Here is a 15,796-nt window from a genome sequence, read left to right on the forward strand (position 1 = left end):
TATGATTTGAATGTAGATCTAGGGTTAGATTTTTTTTCCTCGTGTTAACATCCAATTGTGAATGTTTTTTATCACTTTCCTGCATTTTAACACTTTATTATGAAATTAGTTTCATAAAACACTGAAACAAAAACATCATAAATTATATTTTTTGTATTTAATCACTTTGAAATAAAAAATTATTTTATTCAAGTTATTTTAAATTTTTCACCCAAAAAAAAAATGAAAATGTTTATTTATATAAAGGAAATTACAATGTAAATTAATTTTATGATATGAACGCTGTTTTCTTAAAATATCAAAAGGCCAAATTTTTTTTTACTTATTATAAATTCTTATTTTCATTTAGATAAATTCAAATAATTAAAAATTTTTAAAAAAAATTGAAAAAAAAAAATTAAAAAAATTAAATTTGTAAAATTAGGTGTAACCAAATGTAAATGTGTTTTCTATTGTGAAACAATGATAAATATTGAACAATGAAATTATTAAAACTTACAAAACTATTTATATATATATAAATATTTTTTTTTTTAGCTTGGTAATTGAAATATATATTTACCTTTTTAAAAAAATTATTTTTACGTCGCAGTAGAAAATAAATATTTTTTTTTTTTTAAGGCTTTAGGTATAACAGTTATAACAACGTCACAATCACAAAATGAATACTTTGTGAGTCATCTTAATCTTTTATAATCATAAAAACAAGTTGTTAGAATTTTAATATACGTAATATTCTAACAATCTGATTGGTTGAACCGTTCAGAACTGGATTATGGATTCTCCTTTTACACTTTTTAACTTCCTTTATCCGAATATAAAAAAAAATAATAATTCTTATTTTGCAAATTAATCAAAAATTTTTTAAAAAATATTTAATTGTATGAAATTTACGCATAAAAAAAATTTATTTTTGTTTGTTTAAAAAAAAGAAATGTAAATATTCTCATATGACTTTGTACACAATACATAAAAATCTTAAAAAGAAAAAAATTATTTTAAGGCGCCAAAGCATTTAAAAGAATTATAAAAGATTATTTATAATTTTATAATAAGAAAATATTATGTAATTTGAACATTTATTTTATTTATTATATAATGTATTAAAAAATTTATAATTATTTTTGATTTTTGTTTATATTTTACATTTTTTTTTTATTTTGTTATAACTAATTTCATGTGAGTAGCAAAATATAATTATAAAATTTGACAATTTTTATTGGAAAAGAAATTTTTTTTATGTTAAAACTACTTTTTAAAGGTAAAAAAACTTTAATTTTTTATTATTAAAATAAAAAATTTGTAAATCTTTTTTTAAAAAAAAAAATTTTTGAAAAAAAAATTACCATTCATAACTTTGATCAAAGTTCATTTTGTAAACATAAAAATTGAGGTTTTTTTTTTTTTTTTTTTTTTTTGAAGAAAGTTTTTTTCTATTAAATTTTTTTTCATTGTATAAAAAGTAAAGATTAAGAAAACATGTTAAAAATTTTTAAACAATTCAATTTAAAAAAAATTATTTTTGTACCTGGTTTTTTTGTTTTTGGAAAGTAGGTCTGCGGTATTAACAGATTATCAGTAATTTCTTTATTTAAAAATAATAACTAAATTGTCTTTTATGTGTTTTTTCCTCTCAATAGTAAGAATTAAAAACTACAAAGTAAAAATATGGTTTTGTCTAACTTATTATAGGATATTTTATCTATCACTTTTAATATTCAATTATTTTTTGTTTTACTTTGCAGTCATTGCCGAAATCTTGCATTAAAATATAGTACCATGTATAAATCAATGAGTTGTGGAAACATGAAAATAAAAGTTCTTCCTGCATTACAAGATAATTATATGTATTTAATTATTGATGTAAGAACAAAAGATGCGGGTATTGTTGATCCTGTTGCTCCAGATACAGTTTTAAAAGCTGTTAGTGAGGAAAATGTAAATCTTAAATATGTACTAACTACCCATCATCATTGGGATCATGCAGGAGGAAATAGTGCTTTAATTAAAAAATTGCCTAATTTAACTGTAAGCTTATTATCTCTGTTATTTAAACACAGTTAATGGTATTATTATAAAAGTAACAAATTTTATTTTTTTGTTTAAGGTTTTAGGAGGGGACGACAGAATTCAGGGCCTATCGAAAAAAGTTGGACATAATGATACTTTCCATATTGGAAATTTACATGGCGAATGTCTTTTTACACCATGTCACACTTCAGGACATATTTGCTACCTTATTAAACAAGATGGAGAACCTTCTGCTGTTTTTACTGGTACAAATTTAATTATTTTCTTATTTTAAAAAAATTTTATAATTATTTATACACTAATAATTTGTAATATTAATTTTGCAGGAGACACTTTATTCATAGCAGGTTGTGGAAGGTTTTTCGAAGGAAGTGCTGAACAAATGTATAAAGCACTCATTGAGATTTTAGGCCAACTTCCTGATAACACTGTAAGTTTACATTTACAATTAATTTTTTAATGCAGTCTTAATTTTGAAAAAAATTTTTAATATTTAAAATATTAGTAAATTTGTTATTAGGTAACCTATGACATAAATAAAAATAAAAATTAAATCAAAAGCATTTATCTCAGCTGCATAGGATCTCTTTACAAACTTAAAAATGACAAATCTAGAATATCTTTTTTTTTTGATGTGTATAAAATATGATAAAGAAAATTGTAAAAAATGTCAATAATAATGTGGAATACTTATAATTTTATTTAACTTTTTAGCTAGTCTTTTGTGGTCATGAATATACATTAAATAATTTAAGTTTTGCAAAAATGGTTGAACCGAAAAATTCAAATATACAAGAACGAATCGAATGGGCTGAAAAAAAAAGGAAATTGAATGAACCTACGGTACCTTCAACAATCAGTACGTAATAATTATTTATATAGGATGCAATTAATAAAAAGTAATTTATTAAAAAGGCAATTATTAATTTTTAGAAGATGAAAAATTAACGAATCCATTTTTACGTGTCAATACAACATCAGTTCAAAGTTTTGTGGGTCATTCAAACGCCATTGATACAATGAGAGCGTTGCGCGCTAAAAAAGATAATTTTAAGGGATAATTAAACATTATTGTTTACAATACTTTTTTCATTCCTTAAATCAATACAATTTTATTTTATAGTAAATTAAATATGAAATGCTAATTAAAAACTTTTTTAATTATTACATATATAATAAACAAATGATGTATATATATATATAACGTTATATTACATTATATCTGTTTTGGCTAATAAATTTTATGATTTATATTTTGTAGTAAATAAATTATTTTTTAATATCATTTTTAAATCTGTTAATTGTAATTACCAAAAAAAAAAAAAAATAATTAAAATTAGAAAAAATAACAAACATATGAAAACCTTGAAAGTGATTATGATTATTAACTCGAATGCTAAAGTGTAATAAACTGTTAACAAAAAAAAGCTGGTTTACAAATAACTTTTTTTCACTGCCGTCTTTTTTTTTTAGGGATCAAATATGAAATAAAATAAAAAAAATAAGTAAATTTTTTTTTATTCTTATTACTCTGTAGTTTCTATTAACTATTTTTGAAACAATAATATCTTTTTCATTAATTTACATTTAATTTTTATCTTTTTAAAATTATTCATTTTTTATTATATTTTATAAATTTTAAACAGGAGTTTAATAAAATATGAGAAGAAAATTTTTTCCTTAATATTTATAAAAAATATTATTTTCAAAAGATAAATAATAATAATTTTTAAGAGCCATTGAGTCTGATATAAATACACATAAAAGAAATTATAGAGTTATGTGCAAAGAATCGTCGCAGGAATTTAAATGTGTGTGTGTACCATTAGCTAGCTTCATTCTTAACCTAGCAAATTGTTTCTTAAAAGTAATTCTTTTAAAAATGGTAAGGTATTATTAAGTGTAAAAATTATTTTCAAATTTTTATTTTTTCTTAAAATCTTATTTATTTTTTTCTTTAATTTTTATGAAATAATTTTTTTTTTATTCGGAATTGTGTTTGTTTTTAAATTCCGGTGTTATAATAATTTTTGGAAATGGAAACTCCAAAGTTTTTTTTTTTTTTTTTTATTCAGCCATTTAATAACATTTTAATTATATTTTTTAAATTTAATTCAAATCGTTATCCTTTCATAATTATTAGTGTAAATCATAAAATATTTAAATTAATTTATTATTACTTAATCTTCATGAACTTTTTGGTTGTTTCCGCTGCTAATACATTGCTATTGAATTTTAGTAATATTTTTTCTAATGTAAAAAAATTTTTTTTGTCTAATTAAAATGCATTGATAAGGTTTTGTAATTTATTATAATTTTTGAATTTTTTTTTTTTGTATTTTGATAAATGTAAAAGTTTTTTATTCAGGTTTTATTCTTTTACTTTTAAGGAAAAAAAAAAAAGTTAAGTTTTTTCCCGAAAGTAATTTTTTATAGTTACCTAATTAAAAAAAAAAAAAAAAAAATTTCTGTTTGTTTCAGACAAAAAAAATTATTTTTGGCTTCCAATAATTTTAAAGAAAATAAGAAAGTAATGGATGCCCTGCAATATATTCAACTTATTTTTTCATTTTTTTTACATTTAATATCCATTTCTGGTTTACAAGATAATGATATTGCATTTGAAGAACTTCATTCAGATATTGATCAAATTATTTCTAATATAGAACCAGTTCACAGGCTTTGGGGAATATCAGATTTACAATGTTTGGTTGGAAAACTTTTCACATTTACTATTCCAAATGATTCATTTAAAGGAGATGTTGATTATTATGAAGTAATTAACTATAATTTTATAAAAATGTTTTTTATAAGCAATTTTCAAAATAGTTTTTATTTCTTTACAAAAATTTGTATTTAAAAAAAAAAAAATTAAGTTTGCTACGTACTGCATTTATTTTTTGCAATATTTTTATAACAAATGAGCTGTCTAAATAAGGAAAATTTTATTTCAGTCTTATGCAAAGCATGGTGATAAATTTCAAGATTTGCCTGAGTGGTTGGTATTTGATCAAAAAGGAGTTTTTAAAGGAGTGCCAAGTGTTGATGACACAGGTATTTATTATATATCAGTAACTGCAGTATCTCCAGGAGCGCTTTATAAATCGAGTGATGTATTTGCGATTGAAGTAATTGAAAACGCAATGGATGCTTACATTTCAGAGAAATATGTTAAGGTATTTCATTTATTATTAAGTTAAACCTCTGCAACCTCTGATTTTCATTTATTTTGTTTATTATATATAAATTACTAAATATTTAGTTTTTAAGCTATCTATTAAATTAAAAAATTAATTTCTTACGAATTGTTTCGATAAATTAGCATCCATGATATTTTTTTTTATTACCAGCACTTTCTTAATTATCTTAAAAAATTTTACTATTATAAAATTATAATACAGTTTAAAATGGTTTATTTTAAACATTTCATTCATGTTTTTAACATTTGTGATTTAATAAAAAAATTAAGGATGACCTTAATTTATTCTTATTTAGTTAAAAAAAAAAAAAAAAACGTTTAAATTCAATGAAAAAATTCCTATTTCATATTATATCATACAAGGATATTCATAGGGTCTTATAAAATTTTTCTTTTTTTTTTTTTTTTTTCAGGATAATTGTGAAAATTTTATGGATTCTTTATTTTTAAGCATACTCTTGGATGTAGGCTTACAAGAAATAAATCCAAAAAACAAAATAATAATTGTAGAAAATATTTCAGGTTATTTAGGATTAAATCAGGTAATATTTAATTTTTTTACGAGTAAATTATTTTAAAAAAAAAAAAAAAACCTAATTTTTTAAATTAATTTTTTTTTTTTTTTTTTACAGAATCAAATTTATTTAAGTGAAGAAAAGTCTCTTTTGAATAAATGGAGTATTTCTAATGATTTCCATTTATTGGAGGGCTTTGGAAACATCAACAAATCTCTGCATTCCAGTTGTGCATCAGTTTCATTTCAGGTACAAATTAATTATTACTTTATTATCGACAAATAAATAATAATAATAATAATAATAATAATTATTTAAAACTTTGTTTTAATGTTTTTTAAATTTAAGGTTGGTTGTGGAAGAAATATAAAAAATGAATACAAATCCTTAATTGATAAAATCAAAATTGAAGCATTGGATGGTACTTTATCTGAAGTTTTATTGCATCCTGTTGTATCGTGGCATATAAAAAACGAATTTCCTTTTCATTTCAGAGAAAGACGACAGGTATTGTAGATCATTTATTTAAAATTTGTTTTATGTTTTTAATGAATATTCGTAAACTGGTATCAGTTTATAAGTATTACTTGTTATAACATAAATAAATTATTAGTAAATATTTGATTACTTATCCCAAAATACATATAAACAAAAAAATTAAATCAGGCTGGATCTGGTGATCATTACGAAGACGATGAAGATAATGAAGATGATTATAATGAACCAATTACTACTACAAATAGTCCTCATCCACATCGACATCATCACGGTGAAATTATTGATACTGTAAAAGGAAATGAAATAACACCTAATGAAGTTCAATATCATTTACCATCTACTTCTTTACTCTTCGATTATGACGATGTCCTCATTTCGACTCCCATGTTCTTACCCGAACGCTCAACGCAAAAAGCTTCCATTCAACCGACGACAGTATTTGAAGATGGCTTTACTTCCTCAACGACTTTTGGTTTACCGAATAAAATGCCAGATGATAAAAAATATCATGGTCAATCACAAATTGTAAGTGCTCATTCTCTTTTTTAAATATTTAAAAAATTTTTTGTCATAATTTAAGTCGTTTATTACTGATTATTATTTTAGGTCAAAGTTCCTACTCATTTTAATACGAGCGAAATTAATAGTACTGATACAACTTTGGATAATTTATCCTTAAACATCACAGAACAGAGTTTTTTTGATTATTTAACAACAGAAAGCTTTAAAGTTGTTTCGAATTTTTCTACTAGAATAGATACTATAACACCTTCAATAACAGATGATATCGAACCTAAAAATTTTAAACCGATTATTGCTCATAGACTGAAAAAAATAGCAGCCACCGCTGGTAAAATATTAAGATTTAAAATTCCAGAAAATACATTTTCGGATGTAGAAGATGGATCCACTAGTCATTTGAATCTGAATTTTAAAAATCTCGATGAAACTCCTATACCTACTAACTCTTGGATAAAATTCGATCGTAAAAATCAAGAACTATTAGCCATGTAAGACAAATTAGTATTTTATTAATAAATTTACAAATAATTAATCTTAATATTTTATTTTTTATTTCATTAACTGAATTTATTTGTCTTTTGTATTGTGCAGACCTTTGGAAGAGCATGTTTCTAAATGGGAGTTTATCATTGAAGCTAAAGACAAAGATGGTGATATCGCTTCTGATACTTTTAATCTTCAAATTCAACATCATAAAGGGCATAGAGCAGTAAATTTTGAATTTATTCTTGAAATTGTTCTCACCGCGAATTGGTCCCACGCTTTCGATTGGCAAGAAAAAATAGTCAATTCATTAGTGGAAGTTTATGGGGATCCTGATTCTAATCAAATAACGATCAGGTCAATCTCCCAAAATCAGATTCCTTATGTTTTCTCTTGGACCAATGATTCTCTTCCCAAAAGTTACTGTCCTCGAAACGATATTGATAACTTATTCAAGGTAAGAAAAATTTTTTTCTCTTATTAAGTTTAAAGTTGTTTTTAATTTTTAAAATTAATGATTTATGTTTTGCTTTATGCAGGTCATATCAGATGGAGAAGGAGGGGTTAATGAAGTATTTCAGCACGCTATAGGGAGTGGAATTTCTGTTAAAAAAGTTTCAATATTAGGAATAGGACAATGTGAAAGCACATCGAGTATTTATACACAATCACCACCTGTGAATCCTCACATGAACTTTTCTCCTGTGCCTAGAAATCAAATTGATCAAGTCAATGCTACAGCTGGTTGTTTACTAGTGTTCAAAGTCCCTGAGGTGAATATATGTAAAACAAAAATTATTTAATTGTATTAATTTAATGCAGGTCTCTAATATTTACTTTAGTTTCTTTAACTTTTTTTGCTCTGTTGACATTATTACGCAATACTTATTGTAAAAATGAATAAACACACTGTAATAAATTTTAACTTTAAATTTCTAGGATACTTGTTATGATCCAGAGGATGGTAGTACGAGAAAATTAAAAGTATCATTATTAAACATGGACCGAACACCGTTAAATTCTCAGCAGTGGTTGCAATTTGATTCGAAAAATCAAGAGTTTTATGGATTGCCAATGGAATCAGATGTTAAAAGTCAAGAATATCAGTTAGTTTGTGAAGATAAAGAAGGTTTAACTGCTAACGATGGCCTTATTGTTGTAGTTCATCCGAAACCTAAGCAGTTTTATAGTGTAGAATTTACAATAGCAATAGATGTTTTATACGAAACTTTTGTAAACAGTTCTTTTTTGAAACGAAAATTTGTCGAACGAATTACCGAACTCTTCGGTGATTCTTCAACGGATGCTATCATTTTAGAAAGCATTAGTGAGGGTTCGACTATTATAACGTGGTTTAATAGAACACTGCCTACAAACAAGTGCCCAACTGAAGAAATTCGTAGACTCAGAGAAGTTCTTATTAATGATGATGAATCTATGAGCGAAAGATTAGGTAAGAAAATTTTCGCAACAAACCAATTTGTGTATGACTTTTTAATATTAATATTATAGAATGATACAAAACATTAATTTTTAATTTGAAAAATTTTTCATTTTAGTATCCGTTATGGGGCACGAATTTCCTGTTATTTCCGTGGGATTAGAACCTGCTGGATCATGTCAAGGAGAATTGACTGTTTTGCACAAGCCAGAAGATTCGGTACCTCCACTGGATGATAATCTTTTCCCAGTAGGAGTGAGCGAAGATTATCTTTTTACTTTTGTTGTTCCCGTTATTCTAGTGGTATTAATGATTATCGTGGCAACAATAATAGCATGTTTTTTCTATTGCAAACGACGTTCAAATAAAATGGGAATCATTAATGAAGATGAAAGACAAAGTTTTCGAAGTAAAGGAATACCCGTTATTTTTCAGGTAAAAAGTTTTTTTTTTTTTTTTTTTTTTAATGTTCCCAATTGTTATAATTTTATAAAAATGTTTTTCTTAAGTATAAACATTGAAATATTAGAAATTTTATATTTAAAAAGATAAATTATTGTAAGTTTCGGTTAGAAAAAATTTTGTACAATTATTAACATACTTTTTTTTCACTGGTCAATTTTCATGGTATTTTGGATTTTTTTCTTAAAAATTTTCTTTATTTTTCAGGTATTAATCTCAATTAAATTCCTCAAGCATAAAGTTATACTCCACTTATTCATGCCAGGAATAGTTAAAGTTTAAAAAAATAATTTTTTTTTTGTTTTTCGTTTTTTTAAGGATGAACTAGAAGAAAAGCCTGAAATCAAAAATAAATGTCCCATTATCATGAAAGAAGAAAAACCGCCTCTTCCACCACCCGAGTATCAAAAAAATCACAATAATACATCGGTTCAAGAGGTTGATGATGGTCCTTATCAACCTCCTCCTCCTTTTACTTCCACTAAGGATATGGGGCGTAACGTTCGTCCGAAACCTACTCCGACTTATAGGAAACCTCCCCCTTATGTACCTCCTTAAGTAGAAAAACTTGAAAAAAATTTTTTTTTTTTTTTTTTGTTATACACGATTTTATAAGAGAACTTTTTTTTTTTTTTTTGTACAGTTAGCTACAAAAACAGAATTGAACAAATTGCTTACATTTTATATTTAACGGTATGTAATAATGTCCAAAACAACCATAATAACCATAATTTTTATTTTCAGTTATATAATTAGGACATTATCTCAATTATATATTTAGTTAATAAATTTATTTATCTCAATTAAAGACTTCCAATTTTTCACTGCTATAAAAAAATAATAAATTGTAATTAATATTTAGGACGCTCATACTTATTTATATATATACATATTTAACATATACAACGTTATTTATATTTTGTATTTATTTATAATTTTTTTTTTTTTTTTGCTTTATCAATGTTTGCTTATTTTAATAACGAATTAATGAAATCATTTTTTAGATATCAAATATTTAGTAAAAAAAAAAAATTTTTATTATAATCAAGTAACTTTTGATTTATTTACGTAGCTTTTTTATTTACTTATATTATATTGTAACATTTTAATCACCTTTTTTAACTTATTATTTATAATAATAATAATAATAATAATAATAGAAATAGTAATACGTTTTCATTTCATTCATTTGTGAATATATAAGTTTTTAGTCGCATAATTATTTTGAAATTATTTAAACTGTTAGATTATTAAATTTAGTATTATTATTATTATTATTAATAATAATTTTAGAGAGTTTTACATTTACGTTTATTAATTAAATTTTATATTTTATAATTATTATTATTATTTTTTTTTTTAATGATACAATCATAATAGATAATTTCCAAAACTTTTTTTACTAGTATTTATTTTTACAAAAGACTGAAAGTCATTTTTTAATGCTGTGAAATGACAACAACACATAAAGTAATTAAACAATACAATTATTATTATTAATTTTAATATTTAAAAAAAGAAAAAAAAAATTTTTTTTAGTAAATTTTATTACTAACAAACATTAATCAAAATTTTTGTAATGTTTTACTTTATATATAAAATAAAAAAAATTATGATTTCTTTGATAATAAATAACTTTTTTATCTTTTTCTAATAAAACAAAAATAATTATTAACGGTACAATTTTTTTTTCCCCCGTGGAAATTATTTCATTAATTTTATTAATTAAACTAAATAATTATTATCAAATTTTGTAATTTTTTAAATTAAGGATTTAACGGTAAAAAAAATTTTTTGTCGATAACGTCGATTGTTTTTCTCGTTCTTAATAGACTAAATTATTTATAATAATTAATTAATTTATAATTTTTATTATGAATTATTTGAACACATTAAATTTCTTGGCTTTATTATAGAATATATTTTTATTTCTTAAACTATTTTAATGTACTTTGTTCGAATCTTTACTAAAAATCATTTAGATTTAATTTTTTTTTGTTAAAAAAGATATATTTGTTACTTATTTTCCTATCTGGCTTAATTTTTAAATTTACTTACTACTAAATTCACCCTTATAATTTACCCTTTTTTTAATATTTATATATTCTTTTTATATGTAAAGTAGTCTTAACATTTTTTTTTTATTTATATAATAATTATGCTCGGTTAAATTTCAATAATTTTTTTTTTTTAATTGTAATGAAAAATTTAAAAAAATAAATACGTAATATTTGTATCACTTTTACTTTTATTCCGCGCACAAAAATTCATGTTAAATTTGTTATTATTTATTTATTTATTTTTTTTTTCAATACTAACATTTTAATTGGTAAGGCAATAAATTTTTTTTTTTTTTTTTGATTTTTATTTATTATCTAAATTACTGTAATATAATTTGAATTTTTAATGATTTTTCTAATTGTAATAATAATTGTAAAAAAACTTGTATAAAAAATTGAACTTGATATTTCAAATGTTTACCATACTGATTAATAATTTATATCTATATGAAATTTTTAACTAATTTTGGCGCCTATAAATTTTGTTCATGAGTGTCAAAAAAAGTTCGTGTGGCAAACCTTGTGATATTTGTTGAATGTGAGTTGATATAATATTAAAAGTTTCTTCTTCATAAGTGCTGTAAGTAGCTGGAATTCCAATTTCTTCATATAATTTTTTAATTTTATTTACTTTTTGGGGATCTGTATGGCCGTAACATTCCTAAAAATATAGCCATGATATAAAAAAAAAACCATTCAACAATACAATTATTTTCGAACGGATCACTGCATATGCATTTAAAAAAATAATAATAATTACGAATCGCAAGGGTAAAAAAAAAAAAATTATTGAAAGCTTTATAGGATACATACTTCCATAATTTTGCGCTGTTTCTTATTGATTCTTTGCAATGCCACAACAGCTAACCATGTACATTTTCCATCTTGTATATCAGTACCATGTTTCCCCATTACATCAGGATCCCCAAAACAATCTAAATAGTCATCTTGAACTTGAAAAAAATGACCCATTTCCAAAAGAATTGTTTTGGCTTGTCTGTGTAATTCATGATCATCTATTCCTGCCTTTACTCATAAAAATTAGTTGCCAAGTGTTATTTTATAGAAAAGTCAAAATATATATGTAAAGTGACATACCATAAACATTGCAGCAGCTATAGGTAGCACAAACGAATAGTAAGATGTTTTATATTTGCAAATTAAATTATATCTTGCCATTGTAAATTTATTTAAATCTTTTGAAATATCTAAACTTGTATGAGTATCTAAATGTTGCCCCAAAAATGTCTTTAACATAACATCGTGGAATAGTTCTAAAATATTAATGTAATAACTTTTATCTTTAAAATACATTTTCAGAACTTGAAACAAACTCCCTCCTAAAAGCAGTGCGTCATTTAAGGCTTTTGTTCCTAAATCATGAGTTAAATACCAACATGGACGACCTCTTCTAGTTAAAGAATTATCCATTATATCATCAGCTATCAGAAGTTTTGCTTGAAGCTTTAAAAAACATTAATACTTTCTTTAGCCAAATTATTTGACTTACATTCAAAAGCTATTTAATTTCTTACAATTTCAATGCACCATCCCATGATTTGAGCCAAATAAATTTCCTCCTTCGAAACATTTTTCTTCAGTAATTTATATGTCACAACTAAAGCTAAACCCCTGTTTTTTTTTCCTCCTGGAACATTATATTGCAATAACTAAAATCAGAAAAAAGCTTTAAAATAATATATAAATTTCAAAAGTGTACAATAGGCAAAAATATTATTGTTTTGTCTTGGAACCTTTGTACACCATCTCGCTAATTCTGGCCCATCATTGTGCCCTATAGAATCAGTTATGCTTCTTACTAAATCTGGGAATATCCCCATAAATTCTCTAGCTTCATCTTTGGAGGCTGCTGTTGCTTTAATTGCTCTTGGAACAAATTTTGTGTCAGAGGAGCAATATCTATAAAAAAAAAAATTTTAAACACACATCAGGTTACCACTTTTTAAATAAATTTTTATTTTACATGTATAACTAAAAATTTTGAAATTTTAATTTAGTTTATAATATTTCATAAATAAACCTTATAAAAATTATTCTCAAACAAACCTTTGATCCCGACTAAATACATAATTTTCATAATTGCAATAATTTGGCATGAAAATGGCAATAGATTTTTTAATCCGCATATGGCCACCCTTATAGTTTGATACAAACGGTAGAAATATTGATCTTAGCATTTTAACATTTATCAATATTTATTTACTTTTATAATAAAATATTACTTAAATATGCGCTCATATAATCGCATTAGTTTTTCTTAGTTTTATCATAATAAACTATTTCACCAGATCAAAATCCTGCGTAAAAAAAAAAAAAAAATTAAACTCAACACGTCTATTCGATTAAAATATAATATTCTCATGTATATATATAAATATGTATTTTTAATTGCTTGGGTCGCAGGTGAAACTAACATAAACAGGTTAATCCTGCTTATTTAAATATTTTCCACTATAAAAGTAAAAGCCATTATCAGACATAATGAAAATATGAAAAATTAACGTGTTACAACAATTTGTTTAACAGACTAACAAATAGATGAATAAATTTTTTATAAAATAAATTGAATAAGTTTTATTGTATTTATTCGAATACTATATAAATCCCCCCCATTCGAGAGATTATCGTTTTTAAAAGTTTTTACTGTTTTCGAATTAATAGATTAACATCTTGGATTTATATAAGAAATTTCTAAAGAATATATTTTTTTTTTTTTTGTTTATTTGACCTGTGTTCTAAGCTTTGCCCTTATTTTTTCTTAAAATGTGTACGTAAGACGTTTAAAAAAATTATTTTTATTCATTTTTTACTCTAATAAATAAAATCAATTTATATGTATATGTATGTATGTATTTGTTTAATTTTAAAAAAATTTAATATTAGTTAAAAATTAAGCTTTTAACTAAAATCACCCTTTGTAAAATCTTACAGATGAAGAATACTGCTGGTTAAAATAAAAAAAAAAAAAAGAATACGTAATATGTGATTCAAAAAATATAAAATGTAAATGGTTTTTATTAATTTTTTTTCATTTTTAACTGTATTCAATGTAAAGTTGTAAAGCGTGGAATCAGAATAAGTGTTTTCATTTTAGGTTCTTAGACATGTCATTTTATTCAGATCATGTATCTGAATGAAAGATTTTATTGAATTTTTTTTTTTTTTTGTTATTTAAAACAATTTTTTTTGTTATTTATTTGGAAATAACAAATTTATAATTTTTAATTACTTATTAATATTCATGTATATAAAAAAAAAAAAAAAAAAAAACTCAGTTTAAGTTTCTGTCATTATTTTAGTGTTTTAATTTTATTGTAATTTCAATGGAAAAAACTGTATTATCCTCGTTTGCACCCATAGTGACGGGTATTTCTCCTAAGGAAGGTCCCCCTGGAACGAAAATCACTATCAGAGGAGAAAATTTCGGACAAAAATCTAATGACTTATTAAGCGTTTTTATTTGTGGCTGTGATTGTACACTTTCAGCAGACTGGAAATCTCCTAATAAAATTATAGCTCGATCGGGACCCGAGAAAGGAAAAGGTGATATAATTATCACGACAAAACAAGGTGGAATAGGTAGTTGCACTGTGCAGTTTAGAGCATATCATGAAACAGTTGGTCCGACAAAGGAAAGTGCTGTATGGGTTGAGGAGGCTCCAGTGCACACACTTTCATGGTGTAGGAGATCATTATCTCCTACAAGCTATCAACAAGAAGATCCCCTAGGTCTCTCTGTTGAAGGAAATGAAAATAAAATGCCAGAGGATGATTTAAATGAATTATTTCCAAATGGCTCAGGAGATTTGGCTTCCAAAAATTTTAATTCTGGATGGTTTCTTTTAGAACATCATAACAGTACAAATTTTGATGATTTGAAAGCTGGTTTATCATATCTTAAAAGAAGGGTTGATGCTCAAAAGGAAGGACAACTTTCATTTTTGAAGTCTAATGTTGGTTCTGTTATTGATCAAATTGACATGCTGGCTAAATTTAAGGAAAAATTGGAAGGTGATTTAAAAGGCAAGGATGAATTTGGAGAAGAATTAGAAATTAAAATTCAAATATCAAAAGAAGAGGCTTGTAGATTATTTCAAGAAGTTTTAACTAAAAGAGAAAAAGCTGATGCTACCAGAAATGCTTTAACAGTATTAACTAGATTTAAATTTCTTTTCTGTTTACCATCATTAATAGAAAAAAATATTCTCAAAGGAGATTTTGATGTTGTTATAAATGATTATGCAAGAGTAAAAAGTTTATTCGGAGATAAAGATGTTGTTGTATTTAAAAAAGCTTTGTCCGAAATTGAAAACAGAATTGGTCATGCTAGGGAAGCTATCAAAAAAAATTTAGAAGATCCCCCAATGGCATTTGAAGATTATTTAAAATTAATAAAAAATTTAATTCATTTAGAAACTCCTGGAGATCCAGCTTGGTTGGGTATTGAATGTTTTGCCAATCATCTCCTTGTTTCAATGAATGATTTAAAGGATAAATACTTGGTGTTAGAATCATCCGATCATTCTAAAAGAAATAAAGTAAACTTTAAATCTCAAAATTCTGA

The 15,796-nt window shown here is 23.9% G+C and overlaps 5 protein-coding genes across 5 annotated transcripts in view; 3 read left to right on the forward strand and 2 right to left on the reverse strand.

Moving 5' to 3' along the window:
• Nucleotides 1-85, reverse strand: part of Phum_PHUM379500 (transcription factor AP-1, putative) — a gene marked incomplete at both ends in the record, with an annotated part of 774 nt that extends 689 nt beyond the window's left edge. The window contains one exon of the mRNA XM_002428359.1: nt 50-85. Within this exon, the coding sequence (XP_002428404.1) occupies nt 50-85 (36 nt within the window). The remainder of the gene's footprint in view (nt 1-49) is intronic.
• A 1,533-nt stretch (nt 86-1,618) lies between these two features.
• Nucleotides 1,619-3,092, forward strand: Phum_PHUM379610 (Hydroxyacylglutathione hydrolase, putative; the record flags this gene model as incomplete). The annotated part of the gene is made up of 6 exons (XM_002428360.1): nt 1,619-1,731; nt 1,776-2,028; nt 2,108-2,276; nt 2,358-2,461; nt 2,746-2,890; nt 2,965-3,092. 6 exons carry the CDS (start codon nt 1,619-1,621, stop codon nt 3,090-3,092), a joined length of 912 nt encoding a protein of 303 aa, XP_002428405.1.
• Nucleotides 3,093-4,564: 1,472 nt separating this feature from the next.
• On the forward strand, nt 4,565-9,709 carry Phum_PHUM379620 (uncharacterized protein; the record flags this gene model as incomplete). The annotated part of the gene is made up of 12 exons (XM_002428361.1): nt 4,565-4,792; nt 4,986-5,207; nt 5,682-5,752; nt 5,880-5,994; nt 6,094-6,252; nt 6,412-6,768; nt 6,850-7,253; nt 7,357-7,705; nt 7,788-8,021; nt 8,188-8,701; nt 8,808-9,124; nt 9,470-9,709. 12 exons carry the CDS (start codon nt 4,565-4,567, stop codon nt 9,707-9,709), a joined length of 3,210 nt encoding a protein of 1,069 aa, XP_002428406.1.
• A 1,962-nt stretch (nt 9,710-11,671) lies between these two features.
• Nucleotides 11,672-13,409, reverse strand: Phum_PHUM379630 (farnesyl-pyrophosphate synthetase, putative; the record flags this gene model as incomplete). The annotated part of the gene is made up of 6 exons (XM_002428362.1): nt 11,672-11,872; nt 12,025-12,237; nt 12,310-12,675; nt 12,747-12,881; nt 12,966-13,131; nt 13,279-13,409. The coding sequence occupies 6 exons, from the start codon at nt 13,407-13,409 to the stop codon at nt 11,672-11,674; spliced, it is 1,212 nt and encodes a 403-aa protein (XP_002428407.1).
• Nucleotides 13,410-14,555: 1,146 nt separating this feature from the next.
• Nucleotides 14,556-15,796, forward strand: part of Phum_PHUM379640 (exocyst complex component, putative) — a gene marked incomplete at both ends in the record, with an annotated part of 3,298 nt that continues 2,057 nt past the window's right edge. The window contains one exon of the mRNA XM_002428363.1: nt 14,556-15,770. Within this exon, the coding sequence (XP_002428408.1) occupies nt 14,556-15,770 (1,215 nt within the window). The remainder of the gene's footprint in view (nt 15,771-15,796) is intronic.

Source organism: Pediculus humanus, genomic scaffold, assembly GCF_000006295.1.
Source record: "Pediculus humanus corporis 1103172107855 genomic scaffold, whole genome shotgun sequence".
In the NCBI taxonomy this organism is placed as follows: Eukaryota; Metazoa; Arthropoda; class Insecta; order Psocodea; family Pediculidae; genus Pediculus; species Pediculus humanus.